The sequence below is a fragment of the Camelina sativa genome, chromosome 3 (genome assembly GCF_000633955.1).
Source record: "Camelina sativa cultivar DH55 chromosome 3, Cs, whole genome shotgun sequence".
Taxonomy (NCBI): domain Eukaryota; kingdom Viridiplantae; phylum Streptophyta; class Magnoliopsida; order Brassicales; family Brassicaceae; genus Camelina; species Camelina sativa.
In genome coordinates this window covers 11353101-11370139 of record NC_025687.1, presented here as the reverse complement: position 1 = coordinate 11370139, position 17039 = coordinate 11353101, and the positions used below count along the sequence as shown (strand labels likewise).

Below are 17039 nucleotides of genomic sequence, written 5' to 3'. Positions count from 1 at the left end.
CCCGATTTTGAGATACACAAAGCTCGACAACTCGGCGGCGGTGTAACAAATCAGTCGGAGCTATGGCGATGCAAGCCGGAGTTGGTATATCAAGGATCTTCCTCTTAGCCGGAGCAGGTAATTTTTTCACTCGGTTTCTAACTTACTTACTTACTGCTGCGCTGCTAATTTTTGGGATCTGATACGTTTTCCCCGATTTCAAAAGGTTATACTGGTACGATCATGATGAAGAACGGGAAATTGTCCGATTTGTTGGGTGAATTGCAGGTACTTACTTATATTGATTTCTGTGTTTTTCTTTTGTTTTTGGTTTCTCTCCTTAGAAACTATTTGTTGTGAATGATTTGATTCTTTCGATAATAGGGTCTGGTGAAGGGAATGGAGAAATCTGGAGAGGGATCTGATGGTGATTCTGATGTTTCTGATGCCATAGCTGCTCAGGTACTACTGTTGTCCATTTGGATTTAGGAATATTGGTGAGAAATGGTGGTATTGATGTTTCTTTTCAATTTAAAGGTTCGCCGATTAGCTATGGAGGTTCGACATCTAGCTTCTCAGCAGCATATAACTGTCATGGATGGAGTTTCTGGTGGTATGTTAAGATTAGGGAATTGTAATTCTTCTGAAGTAGTTTTGTTAGAATCTTGTGTTCATCAGTCTCTCTCTCTCTCTTTTTTATTGTTGTTAGCAAACCTACAAGCTCTTGCTGTTCCTGCTGCTGCATTGGGAGCTCTAGGATATGGTTATATGTGGTGGAAGGTGAGGTTTAAGTTTTTGATTTTCTTGATTCTTGTGATTTCGGCTCTTCGTTCGCACCGCTACTGTCAAAGGAGATTTCAATGTTGTATAGGGAACTAAATACTGTGTCGGATTTTTCACTGATTAGGGACTCTCATTCACTGACCTTATGTATGTGACAAAAGCCAACATGGCTAATGCCGTGGCTAACTTAACAAAGAATCTGGAGCAAGTTTCTCAGGCCCTTGCTGTGAGTTTTTTTTCTTTTTTGCTCTACTTATGGTGTTTCTGGTGATATATTAAGCTGCAGGGGTTAAGTTGGTTCTTAATGGTTTTGATTGTCAGCTTGCAAAACGGCATTTAACGCAAAAGATTCAGAATATGGATGATAAGGTAGAAAAGCAGATTGATCTTTCCAAGGAAATCAATAACCAGGTATCAGTCATGATGATGTTTACCTTTTCTTTAGTTCCTATGATTAGAACGATTGGCTTTCCTTGTTATGCATCTGTAGTGTGCTGAACAGTTTTGGACCAATGTATTGTTCTTGTGTTTTATGCCAAACAGGTCATTTTGGCTCGTGGGGATATCAACTCAATTGAGATGGACTTGGAATCATTGCATAATCTAATTACTGGACTGGTGAGTCTTGGTTTTATTTTTTTAAGCCATATTTGAGAAATGCTGAAGGTCAATAGTTTTTATCTCTTTCGCACTCATTGACGTGTGCATTTCTGCATCCGTCGTGATTACAGCGATTGCAGCTGTGAATCATAGTCCTTAGATAAGGAATCAGAATTCTCCTTTAGGGTATTTTATTCCTTTTAGTATCTGTCCTAATTATTTTGGCATTTAACCTTTTTTTTGCAGGATGGGAAGTTGGACACGCTGGAGTATAAGCAGGTACATTCATCTTTTTATGTTCTATTAGTATCTATCAATAGCCTGAGAATAACCTGCAATTGGTAACTCAGTACTGATTTCATTTCTGCTTCTGGTGGCAGGATGTCACAAATGTTGTCATGCTACACTTGTATAACTATTTAGGAGGCAAGAGCACAAATCTGCCTGATATGGTAATGCGTATAGGGGATAAATTAAATCGAATTGATCTCCCTATTTCTCTCCTCTGTATATTTATATACCTGTCTCTGGTGTTAAAATTTTAAAGTGTCCTGTATCCTTTTTCTTTTATATCTAACTTTTGGAATGCAAATATACATTATGGTTGTTTATCTCACAAAGTAATTAACTTCATCTTACAGGGACAGCTTCAACTTCCTGTAAACCAGAAGGCTCGTAATTTACTTGCAGATGTTGAAACCAAGGTGTTTTTTCTTATTTGACAAGACCTGTCAGCTTGAAACTACTTAATTCACATTATTCCAACAGACTTACATGGAAATACTGATCACAATATTTCGTCTAATCTGTTTCAGGGGCTGAAAAACTTGACTGAAGAGCTGTTTGAAAGCAATGGCACACAGGTGACAACCACAGTGAAACAAATCAGTTTGAATAAGGTCAATGTGAAGTCGAGGCCATTGTTGTCAAGGTTTGATCATCTTGTTTGTTCACTGTTGTCTCCCTTGTGAGTTTGATATGTTCTTATAGAGGTGTGATTATAGGAAATGTGAATGCAGGGCTACTTCAGCTAGGTGTTGATATTGAAGTCTCCTGATGGCAGTTAGGCTTGCGGGATGTATATATAAAAAAACTTCTGACTTATACAAATGTTCTCGTGAGCCTTAGAAAGCTCTCTTATATTTATTCGTTGCCTTGGCTTTATCCCCCACAAACTCGGGTCTTTTCGTATTTTGGTTTTGCACTTTGGATGTTTTTCCTTGAACAACTGGAGTTTGTTTATCGACATGGACATGTGCTGTGTCCACTTTTGGATTTTGATACGATTTAAAATAAAGTTGATGTGGGGGTTATATATATAACACCAAAGACCTGTGATGCATGTGGGCAATACAAAGCCCTGTTAAGATAAAATATGGCTTCAGAATTCAGAGATTTATTTTACAGTTTTACTTAAGACGAGAATATATGGTAACCGTAAAAGGAATCATCTGTATAAAACAAAAGTTGGACGACTAAGAAGAAATAAAAAGCTGTGGAACAAGATGTAGAAAGCTATGAAATAAAATGTAAGATTTGATTGATACAAAAATTGTTGTAAATTTGTCATCGTAGTGTTAGCCTAATTCCAAAAGGTAAACAGATAAAACCATATTTATACGGTTTGGTTTACATTGAATTGGTTCATACTCCTACGTTAAAAAATTGTTATCTTGCCATAGATCTCATCCAGCTCTTAAAAAACAAAGGTAGGAGAAACAGATGTCAGAGGCTCATCGAAACAAGAACCCCAAAGCAAGAAATAGCAACAACGTTAGAATATATACAAGTTTTAGGGAAAAACTCTATTCAGGGTCACGGATCACACCATGCACATTCAAAGTGGTGATACAAAAACTGGGATGCTTCGGCAGGAAGGACAAGTGGAGCCTAACTGAAACCATTTGTCTATGCAGATAGCGTGGAACTCATGTCCACACTGTGGTAAAACCCGCACCACATCACCTGCCACGTAATCCTCAAGACATATTACACACCTACAAACCCTTACAGTCACAGCACATTCACGCGACGACAACGTCAGTTTCGGGAGAGATTTTAAAATTTCTTTCTTCAAGGGTTTTGGTTTGTGCTCAACCGAGCAGTTACAATAGCGGAGTTGGAAGATGTAAACGATCATCGCTATTAGGAGATAGAGTGGGAACGAATCTGATGACTTCAAGAACCCGACGATGGTTAGGTCAGGTGAATTTGTCACTGCTGCGGCTGACGAGACGTCGAAGAAAGGAGGAGGAAGAGGAGAAGTCATGAGTAAGAGTCCTCGAAGAGATTAGATCAAAGAAGCTCACGATCTAGGTTATTAGTGCGTATATACGTGTGTTTGATCTTTTATATTTTACCGTCTTAGATCATCATAAGTATTTATGTAATTTAAGTATGTTTTATTTTTCAATGCAGATATTATTTGTTTATGGAGTTTGTATAGGATTTTAATTCCAAAACCAACTTTGAAAAGGAATTATGTATTATATTCCTATTCATTTTGGGGTTATTTCTCATTCATTCGGATCATCTATACTGTGTATTGTACCAAATTTTAATAAGAAACAAAAACAGACATACTAGTTTTTGAAATAAATCTTGCAATTTGTTTCCAATAAATTTGAGTTTGTTGTATTGTTAAGCTTTAATAAATAAAAATAAGAGAAGGAATCACAGATATCTTAAAAACAAAAAAAGAGAGAGAGAGACAATCCCGTTCGGTGTCTATCATATACAAGACAAATGATCACGCCCCATAAATTCGTCCCATAACATCTTAGGGAAACTTATATATACGCTATTCTTTTATCAAAGAAAAAATAATATATACACCATTCTTTTTTTCGTCCCGACAAGAATTTGTCAATGGAACCCATTACCCATCGATATAATAATTTCAGCTTAGCAATAATGAGAAAGGTAGATACAAAGAAAAGACAAGAATTCAGGGAATCCAAAAGAACTGTTGAGGACTAAGGAAATTTTTTTTTTCTTTTTTTCTTTTTTTTTTGAGGACTAAGGAATCTTGTTGAGTATTAGTTTATATCAGCCATAATTTTAACGGGTGTATATAACTGAAATCCGTTACAAATTATGTATTAAATTTCTGGAAAGACTAAGATTGCTAGCAAAATATTAAGAAAATATTTCTTGAGAATGCTTTAACTTTATACATTTTCTACAACCAGAAAACTTTTGTAAATCCTAAGAAACAATCTTAAAGGGTTTTCTTAAGATTTATGGAAAGAAAGAAAAGTTGAAAGGTTTCCCTACACACCCCCACTAGCTCCATAAAATTCAGTTCAGTTATTCTTCGCTAGTAATCATATCCCATGAGGCCATGACCCATCGGCATTATAATGATTACGAATAAATTTCGATAAAAAGAAGTAAAAATAATCAAACAAAGCTGTGTTTCTCACACAGAGCTCAAAGATCTTCTCGCTTCACTTGCCTTCCGCTTCATCCTTCAAGGTTCTTTCTTTAAGTTAATTCTTATTTACAAAATTCTAAATATAAAAATTAAATTACTTAATCATCACTATAATACATGATTAGTTTTCATCAGGTTGGAAGTGAAACATTTCTCCAGGATGTGTTGGAAAGTTTACTGAAAACGTATTTGAGGAAGAACCCGATGGCAAAGACGATATGGGAACTAGTAAAATCGGTGGACAACGAAAAGATCTCTTACGACCACTTCTTTTTCAGGACACTTACGGTATGATTTTTATTCTTCAAGATTTGGTGACACTAATTGTGTGCATGATCTGAAAGCTTAACAAGTTGGTGCTCTAGCTAGACATCCTAATATACTAATTAAGAATTTGAACGGCATCAATTCTGAGAAATTAGTTATGGTGGAGTACTTAAATCTAAAGCTAAATGGGTTTTTATGTTTGCTATTTCTAAGACTTTTAATTTTACAATTGTGATTTTTTTTTTTTTTTGACCATTGTGTTTGTTTGTGGGCTCAATTTTTTTTTTTTTTTTGCTTTAGGTGGATGGTTACGGAATAGATTCCTTGTCGAGTTTTTCATGGATTATGGATATAAAGTTGGAGGCAGACTTGATTTTCCAAAGAAGAAAGTACATTTTCTCTGGCTTTCTCCTCCGGATGTTAACGTCGTCGATAATGGTTACGTTATAGGCAATGGCCCTCTGCCACGACTTGTTATAGCTGAGCTGCTCGTGGATGAACTAAACCGTGAATCGCAGGTCAAAATTAAATGATCTCAAACATATATAACGTTGTTATATAATTAGTCTATAATAATATATCTAATTACTTTATTGTTGGTCCTAATTTACGGTTAACTAGAAGATCATAAGGAAGTATTTGAAACCTGAAGGTGGTAATTAAGCGGTTCTTTCAAGTACTTTGGGGTCTTTAATTTGGGAGTAGCCAACATCCACTGATTTCAATCAACTTGCCAAGTATTTGTTATAAGTTTCTAATCTTAAACCACATAGTGATCTTTAGTGAAATGCATTTGATGGCTATAGAGCTAATCTAATTTTGAATTGTGTATGATGAAGAGAAAGCGAATTTGTGGCATGGACGCTTGTCTACGGCTACACGATGAACCATGTTGCTTTTGCGGTTCATCGTCTTAAATACCGTTTTAGCGACATCAAATGCATCAAAGAGTATTTTGAAGAAAAAGGATTTGAACTTAAGGACGGAGGAGTGCTTAAACAGTTAAGGTTAATTTAGTTTCTTTACTTATTCCTCTCATGAAGGTTTTCATTGGAGTGTCCTCTTCTATGACTATAACGGTTATTTAATCAGAATGGAAATATATGTCAGTGAGTCAAGATTGTCTACTGTTACAAGTGTCAGCAATGTTGGAGAAACTTGATGTTGAATTTGCAGTGGAGTGACGATTACTTAATAAGCTAAATATGTATGAATAATAATCTCCTCCTCAGGAGTCATGATTTGTAAAATAAATAAGATTTTAGTCACCTACTGAAAGATTCATAGTAAGCAAAAAGTATATTGAAGAATATATATGAGGAAGAAAAAGAAAAACGAAAAGGAATGGACATTCTTCGGATTTAATTAAGGACATAATATGTTCCATTTGTTAGCCCAGTAAGAATGTATTCACTATTGATGCGTAAACTATTAACCATGGAACATAAATACAATTCCAAAAATAACATAAACACCTCTTTAGATGAGTTACAGAAGCGAGTGTGATATAAAAATGGAGAGAGTAGTAGTGGAAATGTTACGTACTATTCTCTAATGGTTGCCGCATGCACGACCTTCGATTTTCTGATTCGTTGTAACGCTTGAAAGTGTATTTAAATACTAGTGGTTGATAAAACCAGCTTAAAATAATAGTGACTCCTTCGTCTTTATTTCCTTTATTTAATAACACAATAGAAGAACGAATAATAACGAAAATACAAGTACAAGATTAAATAAGAACAACTAAGCTACGGTCAGTTTCTCAGACAAAACTCAAAGATTTTTCTACATAGATTCCTTGGAGTCGCCTGACACTTCATCGTTCAAGGTTCTTTCTCTCAGGTTTGATTTATATGAAGAAGAAGAAAAAAGAAAACAAGAAAATGAGACTTATTATTACGGTAATAATAACTTCGATGTAACAGGGAGGAAGTGAAACATTTCTTCGAAATGTGTTCGGAAATATACTGCAGACGTACCTAAAGAAGAACCCGACGGCGAAGAAAATATGGGAACTTGTTCAGTCAGTGGACAACGCGAAGATCTTCTACGACCACTTCACTTTCAAAACTCTTAAGGTATGTCTTCTTCACTTCGGTGATATTAGTGGATTCTTTATTATGAAATTTTCGCAATTGTAAAACGAATCAAGCACTATTAGTCTATTAATCAGTACTAACATTAGTTTGACATCTATTATATACTTCCTCTGTTTTTTACGTATAACATTCTCCTCAAACCATATATTGTCGTTACACTCGGCTTCTAATCTTTGGTGATCTTTAACTCATTAATATAAGAAGTGGTAGTTCTTATAATACTTTTTGTTAAATAGCCTTGACCTTGTTCATCATATATGCATTATTTGGTCCATTGTATTCATTATTATATACATACCCGTAATTGTAGATTAAAGAGCATCATAGACGCGACGGCTTTGATTTCGATAATGCAGAAAACATCTTGGAAAGCGCGCGTTTCACCTCAGATGCCTAGAGTTTGATTCAATCCTGTCTGAAAAAAAAAAACAAAACATAGTTGGTCTTCGCTTCTTGTTAGAAATAAATAACTAGGACTTGGTATTCCTATGATCCAGGAACAGAACTCCCACTTTTCCCATTTCCAAGTTTGTAGGAATCGTCACATTCGAAGTCTTTGTAATTTCCCAACTACTTTTGTAGTTTTTTTAATAACAATAATATTTTTTTGAATGAATTAAATTATATATATTAAATATTTGGATTCCGGAAAAAAAATATTTGAATCGGCCACTCTTTGTATCCACGCACAAGTCACAACGTCGCTGATCATCTCTCTGCATGTTTCACATGTGAGAGGTTCGCCACACGCATCACATGAGCTTGACTTGGGCTGCACACATTGACACATGTTTAAGACTTTGTAGCTTGTCACACTCAGTTTTGTGACTTACATCACAGTATGTGGAAGCGGGAAGCATTTTCATCCCCAAGTAGCCCATATCAAAACCGTCCCTAGTGGAAGCCTCGACCACCTTATACCAAAAAAAAAAAGAAACGAAATTATTAATATAAATTTCTATGTAAATTCCACGAAAGTAGAGAGACATCACACATTAAAGCCCAAATCAGAAATTTACGAAATTAATGCAAGATCATGCAATATTGAGGGGATTGTTAAATAAATTCGAAAGAAGAAAACAAATAATGAAAAGATTATGCGAGTGAGACCAGTACTATTATTATTTGTTTACGTCACATAATGACACAAGCCATACAAAAGAAACCATACATAATGTGAATAAACAAAAGCAAGCTAAATACTTTCTGACAGCCATGACGTTCACAATTTTCACAAAACCAAAAACCAATAACCAAAAGAATCTGATGTTTACGGGAATACAAAAAGAATGGGTCACTTTTAAAATTTCTTCTTTTCGTCAAATGTAGTACATATGGATTGTTTGTGTTATTTAAGGAAATATTGTACCCACTTGCAATATAAGTAGAGACAACACAGGTGATTACAAAGCATCTCCAATTCAACTTGCGAAATCATTTACTCTTGATGTTTTTTTTTCTAAATATAATTTACATTTATTAACAAATTGCATTCGATGTTGTAGAATTGAGTCTTTTCAAAAAAGAGAGGCCTTTGGTTGGAAAAAAATGTAAAAGCTAATTATAAACCAGAAGTATAATCCCTATTATGGCAAAACAGCACCTTCGTCTCCTTCTTCTTACCAAACACTTAAACTAGCAAAAGGAATCGTTTTTTTCTTTCTCTTGTAACTTCTGTGTTTCTTCATTCTTTAATCTATTCTTTATAAAAGGAGACTCTTAATAGTCCCAACAATTGCAGTAATAGACTCCACATTTCATTTATAAGAGTTACAAATGGAAAACTCAGACACTGATTCAGAAGTTTTCTTTTGGTTTCAAAACCAAAGCCATGGCCATAAGTTTCCTCCTTCTTGCTTCCCTTCGAGTGCTCACTCTGCCTATTATGGTATATCTCTGTTCCACAACTCTTAAATTCTGTTTTTTGGTTTTGTGTGTTTTCTCAAAACACATTTTTATTATACCTTTGGAAGAATCTTTATCTCCAAACTGTATCCACTCAGATTAAAAGATATAGAAAGAACTTTGAAGAGCCTCATGTGACGTAGACCAGATTCTCTACTATAAGATTTGGTGTCATTCCCCATTCTCATCTTAATTTCAGGATCTAGCTCAATGAGTAACACACAGACTAACACCGTGGACGAAGAAGACGTATGTGAGAGCAACATGAAGCGTGAGATAACCAAGAAACGGAAGCTGACACCAATCCAATTGCGTCTACTGGAGGAGAGTTTCAAAGAAGAGAAAAGACTAGAACCAGACAGGAAACTTTGGCTGGCCGAGAAGCTAGGGCTGCAGCCAAGCCAAGTCGCTGTCTGGTTCCAAAACAGAAGGGCTAGATACAAGACGAAACAGCTCGAGCACGACTATGACTCCCTTAAAGCTAGCTATGCTAAGCTCAAAACTGAATGGGACGTTATTTATCTACAAAACCAAAACCTGAAAAACAAGGTACATTTGTTGTTAAAATAACAAGCCAATTTTGATAGAGATTATGTTCAGAAATTTGATGAAACACTCAAACAGGTAGCCCTTCTCAAAGAGAAGCTGCGAATGCAAGAGAATCTTGAACCACAGGCTATGGAGACGAAGAAGCTTGAGAAAGAAGGTAGTTCGGTGAAAAGCTACAACACGAAGTACAGTGAAGAAGAAGAAGGTTTGGGAAATCAATACAGTTTCCCTGAACTCGCAGTTCTCGGACTTTATTATGATTCAACCTTAACGACTTCAAATCTAAGGTTGTGATGGTATAAGTCTATATATGTTACGTGTGCCTCAAGATATCTTCATTGTCTCCTTCCTTATCTTAAGAGTTAATAATATTCTTGGGATGGAATAAAACTATCAACTGCCTTGTAAGTTATCTCTAATTTATATGAATTTTTATGAAACTGGGCAAGGCCGTATTATTCAACGACTATAGAGAATTGAAAAGTTGTGCTTTTCAAATGATATGGGACCTATAAATATAGTAATAATTCTTATGCTACAATTTTGCATATAAACCACCAAATTAGAAAGTGAGAACACATTCCTATTAGTCAATAAATCAGCAAGTAGTAGAAAAATGAATGAGAATAGATTCGTTTTGAGAAAAAGACCAGCACTAATTGATATGATAATGATAATAAATAATCCCATATATCACAAAAATTAATAATACATTTTTACACAACCGACAACCCTTATTTCAAAATTCAGACAAAACTGTGATAGTGCACGGATCAAACGACTGAGATCCAAACCATAGACGTCAGCAGGATCTACAAACTCTGCCAACATGTAAAACTTGTCGGAGTTGTATAACAACACGTGGCGATATATGAGTGGAAGCAAAGACTTACTTGGATTTTGTGGGATCCACCCTTCTGGTTTGTCTCTTGTTACACGCTCGGATGGACAGTCCAGTTAATAAATGGGCCTTGAAACTACTTAAATCTGAGCCCATTCACCTTAAACCCAACTTAATTTCTATATTTCCTGAAAAGGTAAGATAGTTGAAGGGACTCAGCGAAGTAACAAAGGAGCTATGATGAGCCGCAAGAGAGACAAACCCTACACATACCGCAACACACCGGCGCGAATATCGAAACGCCGGCGACCATGGGCACCACCACCGTCATCGGAACAAGATGAAGTCATTGACAAACCAATCTCCAAACCTCCGCCGCCACCTGCGTTGATCGTTATGGGACTTCCCGCCAACTGTTCAGTCCTGGAGCTGAAATCACGATTCGAGATCTACGGTTCAATCTCCCGGATACGAATCGACAAAGACGGGTTCGGATCCGTTTCGTACCGCACCGTGGAGTCAGCAGAAGCAGCCATTGCTGGTAGTCACGAGCCTTCTTTTGGTATATCCATCGATTCCAAAAAGGTAACTAAAAATCAAACAATTTTTTGTAGAATTTGGGAAGTAGAGTTTGATTGGAGTGTACTTATGTATGTGTGTGTGTTGCAGGTGGAGGTGGTTTGGGCGACGGATCCGTTGGTGAAGTGGAAGGAAGGTGTAACGGTGGGGGAAGAAAAGGATAAAACGACGCCGTCGTCTTCGTCTAAGCTTGTTCGACCTGTGATGCCATTAAGAAAACACGGGAGAAGTAATAGGTTAGTGTCAGCTATAGTCAACCCGAGAAGTAATAATAATTATAACGACGGAGAGATCGGTGGTGGAACTCCGGCGAGATTAAGGGAGATTAAACAGAGAGATATTGTAGCTTATGATGATATCCTATAACAGTTTTTTTAGTTCTAAAATCAAACTTTGATTCTTTCAAAATGTGTATGTTTATATGAGTTTAGCAAAGTGTATTCTCATCTCGTATGTGAGTAAAGTTTGGTTCTTTCAAATTCTATCAGACGTTGTGAATGAGTTTGAGTTCTGTTTATTTCTAGGTTATAAGAAAAGAAGGAATAAAAAAAAAAAAAACGCTAGAATGAATAATTCAGACTTGAAATCCATAAACCCTGGAGAGGAACAGATTCAATATAGATCGAGACAAAAAAAATCATACAGTTCTAAATCAAAGAATATGGTGGTTGTGACATATAAGAGAAGGATTACCAAAAAAAAAAAAAAAAAAAAAAAAAAAAAAAAAAAAAAAAAAAAAAAAAAAAAAAAAAAAAAAAAAAAAAAAAAAAAAAAAAAAAAAAAAAAAAAAAAAAAAAAAAAAAAAAAAAAAAAAAAAAAAAAAAAAAAAAAAAAAAAAAAAAAAAAAAAAAAAAAAAAAAAAAAAAAAAAAAAAAAAAAAAAAAAAAAAAAAAAAAAAAAAAAAAAAAAAAAAAAAAAAAAAAAAAAAAAAAAAAAAAAAAAAAAAAAAAAAAAAAAAAAAAAAAAAAAAAAAAAAAAAAAAAAAAAACCTACTTTAACATCACGACGGCATCGTTTCAACCACTTTAGTTCGATTGACTAGGCCGTGGAGGGATTTGTCCGATTGTTAGAAAAGTTATACACGACCAGGAGACAAAACTAGGCACGAGATTTTTTTTCAATCACGGTGTTTCCGAGCAAAACCATCAACTAAAAAACAAACCCAGATAGATTTGGTTCGTCGAGATAATGGCCGACCACGATGATGGGGCACCAGCTGATGAAGAAGAAGAAGAACAACAAGTATGGAGCTGGGGCGCAGGCACGGATGGCCAATTAGGGACGGCCAAGCTACAAGACGAGTATCTCCCTCAGCTTCTCTCCCTGACGTCACTTCCTTCCATATCGATGCTCGCCTGTGGCGGCGCTCACGTCATCGCTTTGACTTCTGGTAAAATAAAAACCCCCAAAATCTCTGATAAAAAAGTAATGTCGTTAGTTTTAGTCAACTGAGTTGACCACTTTATATGCTTTTTTGCAGGTGGTAAGGTCTTCACATGGGGAAGAGGAAGCTCTGGTCAGTTAGGAAATGGTGACAATCTCAGCACCTCTTTGCCGAAACCAGTATCTTTCTTTGACGATTATGTTATCACTCAAGCTGCTGCTGGATGGAGTCATTCTGGTTTTGTTTCAGGTAAAAACATTAATGGATTTTTCCAACTGCTTTTTTTAGGAGCCAAAGAGATTATTATTGATCCTAGTGTTGTGTGTGATTGCAGATTCTGGTTGTCTTTATACATGTGGCAATGGCTCATTTGGTCAGCTTGGTCATGGTGATAACATGTCATTAAGCACTCCAGCTAAAGTCTCTTACTTTCTTGATAAGAATGTGAAGATGGTAGCTTGTGGTATGCGCCATTCACTCGTCTTGTTCACAGGTAACGTCTGATATATTATTCACAGGTTTGCGTGTTAGACTTGTGTTTTTCTCCATTTGATTTATCTTATCTTCTTCAGGGAATCAAGTTTGTGGATTTGGATCTGGAAAGCGTGGACAGTTAGGTATCTCATCAGACAGAACAAAGTCGGTAGATCTTCCATGTCTTGTCTCTGGATTAAAAGATGTTGAGGTTGTTCGCATATCAGCTAATGGAGATCATAGTGCAGCTATATCCGGTTAACTCTCAAGGCTCATGTTCTACTGATTCATTAATTGATCGAATTATGTGTATCTTTTGTTAACCCCTGTCTTCCGATGTGCCTGACCAGCTAATGGACAATTGTTCAGTTGGGGAAGAGGATTCTGCAGCAGTCCCGATGTTCAAACCCCTCAGTGTTTGCCTTCATCTCTATCTTTCAGAGAAGTTGCTTTAGGATGGAATCATGCTTTACTACTAACCGGTAACTTCTGCGTGGATGCATTAATTACCTTCCAGAGTTCACTTGTACCCATTTTCATCTGTCTATGGACTTGTTGAACAGTTGATGGCGAGGTTTTCAAGCTTGGCAATACCCTTGATAAACAATCTGAGAAGCAACAACGGCATATAGATCCCTCTGAAGCTCCCTTGGCGAAAGTTCCAGATTTTGATGGAGTAAAAGTTCTCAAAATTGCAGCAGGTGCAGAGCATTCTGCTGCTGTAACAGGTAATTGAGGGAGAGGGTAATTCTGTTATATCTTTTTTGTTCAGACTTCTTCTCCCATATAAAACAAACCACATTTGAATATCTGTTGCAGAGAATGGAGAAGTTAAGACATGGGGATGGGGTGAACATGGTCAGCTTGGCCTTGGAAACACCAATGATCAGACCAATCCTCAACCAGTGAGCCTTGGAAGTATATATCTGCAAGCGAAAGAGATGGAAGTATATTGCGGAAGTGGATTTACTTATGCTGTAAGGCGAAAACAAGAGCTTTATTCTTCACCAATCTCATCATTGAAATGGATGTATGACATCTTATGTGTGTAAAATTGTACAATGCAAGGAGCCAATTGTTTACATGAGTCTTGTGACTCTTGTGAGAGGAACAAAGTGGTCGTATTGGTACAATATACAAATCTTTCTTACTACCTTGTTTTCTCAAGAAAAAAAAAACCTAGTTCTACTGCTTCCTTGGTACCTTACCCTACATGAAAATGAAATCCCAAAATAAACTAAAACCCTACTGATTCAGCTCATGCTCCACTGTTGCCTTTGACCTCAAGAGATGATTAGCAGATTGTTTTCATATCCACCACAAGTAACAATGGGTCGAAGCGGGTCAACTTTCCACTGGCCATCAACTATAAACTTTATCTGCGAGGAACATGTACCAAAATTAAGATTTTGGTTTGCCTCTGAACGGGAAAAGTGGTAGTTGCAGTACTCGGTTAATTAAATGAGTCTAACCTCATATTTTCCAGGATATAGCTTTAGAGACAAAGAGAAGACTCCGTTCTCTGCTTTCTTCATCTTCCTCTGGTTATAAAATCATATAAATTAAGGAACAAAAACATCAAAAGAGAGCAATATAATTCCTAAATGGATGGCTTGATGTAAAATTCAACGGAACACCAGATATGAAGCAGTTTGATTTCCTGTATTGAGATTAATCATATTTTTAATCAATGTGAACTGACCTGGGTAGACCAACCGTCAAATGAACCCGTTAACAGAACTTCTGAGGCTGAATTAGGCCATACTATGGATGCGGTTCGAAGCAACCGTAAAGCTCTACGAGCATGATCTATTCTTCTCTGTTTCTCCCGTACAATCCGCTGTGCGTCTCTAGAAGAGAAACAAATTAACCAATGTAAGAGACAATAGCTTAAGCTTCCTTCTATCTTTTCCTACATAAGTAACAGTAAAAAGCATACATTATAGCCATAGCCATTTTTCCTTCAAGAACTGCCAACTTTGCTCGTGTAGACCGCAACTTAGTTTGGGCATGTATGATCTCATTCTCTTTGAACTCCCAGTCATCGGAAAGGTTCTCCAAGTTCCCAGAAGTCATCTCACTATCCTAAATGAAATCATAAACCAAAAATAAGCCAAATCGCAACCACTTCTATAATTGCCTCTAGTTTGATGGAAAAATGATTTTAGATGTCATCCGGTCCAACAATTACCTTACTTGTCACAACATCATCAGGAGGAGATCTAAGGGAGTGGAGAACAGAAGAAAGTTCTGACTGGAGATGTTGAAGACGGCTTTTGACATGAGTTTTATTTACATCTTTTCCATTCATGATATGACCAGAATTCTTATTAGTGTTACCCTTCTTCACACCATCCAAACCACTGGGAGAAATTTCAGCAGCTGTACGAAATAATACGTACGAAAGCTTCAGGCCACTTTTTATCTTAAATCCTTGTATGGTTGAAGACAGAAGTCACTCCATACCTTCAAAATCTTCATCAGTAAATCCAGCTCTCCTCATACTCCACGTCCTCCATGTTTCTGATGAAGGCAAATTGCTTAAGCCTTGAGTTCCTGAAACCGAACTGGCTTCTTGATACCTACTTTGTGCAGATTCATCTGAACTTCTCTTACTTTCACTAGCTGTCTTTTGGAAAAAAAAAGTAGGCAACACCTCACAACATAAACAATTTATCCCATCTAGATTATTTGTGTGCAATGAAGAGCAAAGTTTGCAGACAAGAAAACATACCATAATCTTGGAAGACCAAGGAACAGAACCATTTGGAGAGATATCAGTAATGGCACCATTGCTTTTCCCATTCGGATCCCTCAAGCTAATCCCTAGACTCAAATTCCTTTGTTTCTCTAATCTGGTCAAAATGCCTTCAATTCCACTATCGTTACCAGCATCTACTTCTCTGCTAAAACAGAACATATGTTAAACATTCTAAAAGAGGTGTTTCTAGATCACAAATTTATTATATGCATAGAGCAAGAAGAAGAACTGCAAAATTAGATGACTCACTCTGTTAAAGATGAAAGATTTGACGAAGAATCAATAGCTCCATCAACCTCTTGAGAATTAGAATCATGAAGCTGCTTCTCAAAATGTAAATCCCACGGCTTGACGTTATCTTTGACTTGTTCTTGTTCATCCAAATCCCAACCCATTGAAAGCCATCCACCTTGGTTTACAATTCTCTCAACAAGATCAAACCTTCCAGAACGAATCAAATCTTTTTGACTCGGAAACATCCCAGGTCTCTCAGAGTTCTTCATAAACTCCAAAACCTCCGATTCAAGATCCTTACTTTCATCGCTATCCCAACCCAAATCACGCTTATTATTATTATTACACATCCTCAAAACCCGAGAGCAACAGCTTCTCTTCCTCGGCTTGACCTCAAGAAACCCTAAAACAGTAAACCCACAACCTATTCCAGCGAATCGTATGCAAGTCTTGGGATTAAAGGTTGAACCGAAAGAAGAAAGAGACAAAAGGGTATCGGAATCAATCATCGAATTGCGAGAAGCAAAAGAGGAAATGGGGCCGGAGGAGTAGAGAGAGACCATCGTTGGAGCATTTCGTCGAACACTTTGTGTGTGTGTGTGGGGGCTTCAATCAAACGGTCCTCATTAAAGAAGTGGATGATGATGGATGAGATGCCAAGCAACGAACCAAAAAAGAAACTTATGGGAAAACGTGACACCGTACGTGAAGATTCAGAATTCACCAGCTAAGCTTAGCTCTGGTTAGAAGAAAGAAACTAAAACGAGGCATGTGAGTGACCGCACAGATACCAAAAAGGAGTATGCTTTATTCGGACGTTTATCATCAAATCACCACCAAATTTGTGGTTTCTTTAGATTCTTTTGGTTCATCGAGTTTGACGTATTTGTTCCATTCTTACGGTTTATGTCGACTGTGATCCCACATATTTCAAGTGTCTTTGTATTCCAAAACTTTAAAAGATAAGTCGATTAATATGTTTACCATTCGTTTTTATCTTTTTAGATGTTGGTATATTTCACATGGTATCAGATTTATTAGATCTTTCTTTTATGTATGTCCGACTCGAGTGGGTGGCAAAAGGGAGTTTATATAGGCCATGCGGACTAGAATCCATAGCCAAATTTTAGAAAATATCTTAACGAAGA

General features: G+C 36.5%; 6 protein-coding genes and 1 pseudogene across 10 annotated transcripts; 5 read left to right on the top strand and 2 right to left on the bottom strand.

Moving 5' to 3' along the window:
* Window positions 1-2694, top strand: LOC104776576. 3 transcript variants are annotated; one of them, XM_019243649.1, is made up of 13 exons: window positions 1-117; window positions 206-267; window positions 364-441; window positions 517-592; window positions 689-759; window positions 887-988; window positions 1084-1173; window positions 1306-1380; window positions 1609-1641; window positions 1743-1814; window positions 2004-2033; window positions 2178-2293; window positions 2367-2694. In XM_019243649.1, exons 1-13 carry the CDS (start codon window positions 63-65, stop codon window positions 2401-2403), a joined length of 897 nt encoding a protein of 298 aa, XP_019099194.1. In that variant the 5' UTR covers window positions 1-62; the 3' UTR covers window positions 2404-2694. The 3 variants fall into 3 exon arrangements, with proteins under 3 accessions (XP_019099194.1, XP_010498976.1, XP_019099193.1); XM_010500674.2 differs by having other exon boundaries at window positions 2004-2066; window positions 2382-2694; XM_019243648.1 differs by having other exon boundaries at window positions 2004-2066.
* On the bottom strand, window positions 3200-3783 carry LOC109130434 (RING-H2 finger protein ATL80). The gene has a single exon (XM_019239947.1). The coding sequence runs from the start codon at window positions 3629-3631 to the stop codon at window positions 3200-3202; it is 432 nt and encodes a 143-aa protein (XP_019095492.1). The 5' UTR covers window positions 3632-3783.
* LOC104778859 lies at window positions 4771-6337 on the top strand (annotated as a pseudogene).
* On the top strand, window positions 8693-10015 carry LOC104776575 (homeobox-leucine zipper protein ATHB-54-like). Its single transcript, XM_010500673.2, has 3 exons — window positions 8693-9052; window positions 9269-9618; window positions 9694-10015. The coding sequence occupies exons 1-3, from the start codon at window positions 8941-8943 to the stop codon at window positions 9910-9912; spliced, it is 681 nt and encodes a 226-aa protein (XP_010498975.1). The 5' UTR covers window positions 8693-8940; the 3' UTR covers window positions 9913-10015.
* Window positions 10656-11522, top strand: LOC104776574 (uncharacterized protein At1g27050). The gene is made up of 2 exons (XM_010500672.1): window positions 10656-11044; window positions 11129-11522. The coding sequence occupies exons 1-2, from the start codon at window positions 10697-10699 to the stop codon at window positions 11402-11404; spliced, it is 624 nt and encodes a 207-aa protein (XP_010498974.1). The 5' UTR covers window positions 10656-10696; the 3' UTR covers window positions 11405-11522.
* LOC104776572 (ultraviolet-B receptor UVR8-like) lies at window positions 12033-14049 on the top strand. The gene is made up of 7 exons (XM_010500668.2): window positions 12033-12428; window positions 12519-12671; window positions 12757-12915; window positions 12995-13153; window positions 13247-13378; window positions 13460-13624; window positions 13716-14049. Exons 1-7 carry the CDS (start codon window positions 12227-12229, stop codon window positions 13946-13948), a joined length of 1203 nt encoding a protein of 400 aa, XP_010498970.1. The 5' UTR covers window positions 12033-12226; the 3' UTR covers window positions 13949-14049.
* LOC104776573 lies at window positions 13913-16811 on the bottom strand. Of its 3 annotated transcripts, none has more exons than XM_010500669.2 (8): window positions 15907-16808; window positions 15631-15802; window positions 15363-15525; window positions 15088-15278; window positions 14836-14981; window positions 14599-14746; window positions 14369-14437; window positions 13913-14275 (listed from the first exon to the last, which is right to left on the bottom strand). In XM_010500669.2, exons 1-8 carry the CDS (start codon window positions 16452-16454, stop codon window positions 14180-14182), a joined length of 1533 nt encoding a protein of 510 aa, XP_010498971.1. In that variant the 5' UTR covers window positions 16455-16808; the 3' UTR covers window positions 13913-14179. The 3 variants fall into 3 exon arrangements, 2 of the variants coding, with proteins under 2 accessions (XP_010498971.1, XP_010498972.1); XM_010500670.2 differs by having other exon boundaries at window positions 15631-15799; window positions 15907-16806; XR_766132.2 differs by lacking the exon at window positions 13913-14275 and having other exon boundaries at window positions 14599-14744; window positions 15907-16811.

Bases quoted from the DNA above. Each gene is read 5' to 3' on its own strand.
- LOC104776572 (XM_010500668.2), top strand. From the start codon at position 12,227: ATGGCCGACCACGATGATGGGGCACCAGCTGATGAAGAAGAAGAAGAA. The intron at 12,672-12,756 runs GTAAAAACATTA...GTGTGATTGCAG, and splicing joins TCATTCTGGTTTTGTTTCAG to ATTCTGGTTGTCTTTATACA. The intron at 13,154-13,246 runs GTTAACTCTCAA...GTGCCTGACCAG, and splicing joins TCATAGTGCAGCTATATCCG to CTAATGGACAATTGTTCAGT.
- LOC104776574 (XM_010500672.1), top strand. From the start codon at position 10,697: ATGATGAGCCGCAAGAGAGACAAACCCTACACATACCGCAACACACCG. The intron at 11,045-11,128 runs GTAACTAAAAAT...TGTGTGTTGCAG, and splicing joins TATCCATCGATTCCAAAAAG to GTGGAGGTGGTTTGGGCGAC.
- LOC104776573 (XM_010500669.2), bottom strand. From the start codon at position 16,454: ATGGTCTCTCTCTACTCCTCCGGCCCCATTTCCTCTTTTGCTTCTCGC. The intron at 14,747-14,835 runs GTATGCTTTTTA...TTTCTCTTCTAG, and splicing joins AAAATGGCTATGGCTATAAT to AGACGCACAGCGGATTGTAC. The intron at 14,438-14,598 runs GTCAGTTCACAT...TTTTATAACCAG, and splicing joins TTGACGGTTGGTCTACCCAG to AGGAAGATGAAGAAAGCAGA.
- LOC104776575 (XM_010500673.2), top strand. From the start codon at position 8,941: ATGGAAAACTCAGACACTGATTCAGAAGTTTTCTTTTGGTTTCAAAAC. The intron at 9,053-9,268 runs GTATATCTCTGT...TCTTAATTTCAG, and splicing joins TGCTCACTCTGCCTATTATG to GATCTAGCTCAATGAGTAAC. The intron at 9,619-9,693 runs GTACATTTGTTG...ACACTCAAACAG, and splicing joins ACCAAAACCTGAAAAACAAG to GTAGCCCTTCTCAAAGAGAA.
- LOC109130434 (XM_019239947.1), bottom strand. From the start codon at position 3,631: ATGACTTCTCCTCTTCCTCCTCCTTTCTTCGACGTCTCGTCAGCCGCA.
- LOC104776576 (XM_019243648.1), top strand. From the start codon at position 63: ATGGCGATGCAAGCCGGAGTTGGTATATCAAGGATCTTCCTCTTAGCC. The intron at 118-205 runs GTAATTTTTTCA...CGATTTCAAAAG, and splicing joins CTTCCTCTTAGCCGGAGCAG to GTTATACTGGTACGATCATG. The intron at 268-363 runs GTACTTACTTAT...TTTCGATAATAG, and splicing joins ATTTGTTGGGTGAATTGCAG to GGTCTGGTGAAGGGAATGGA.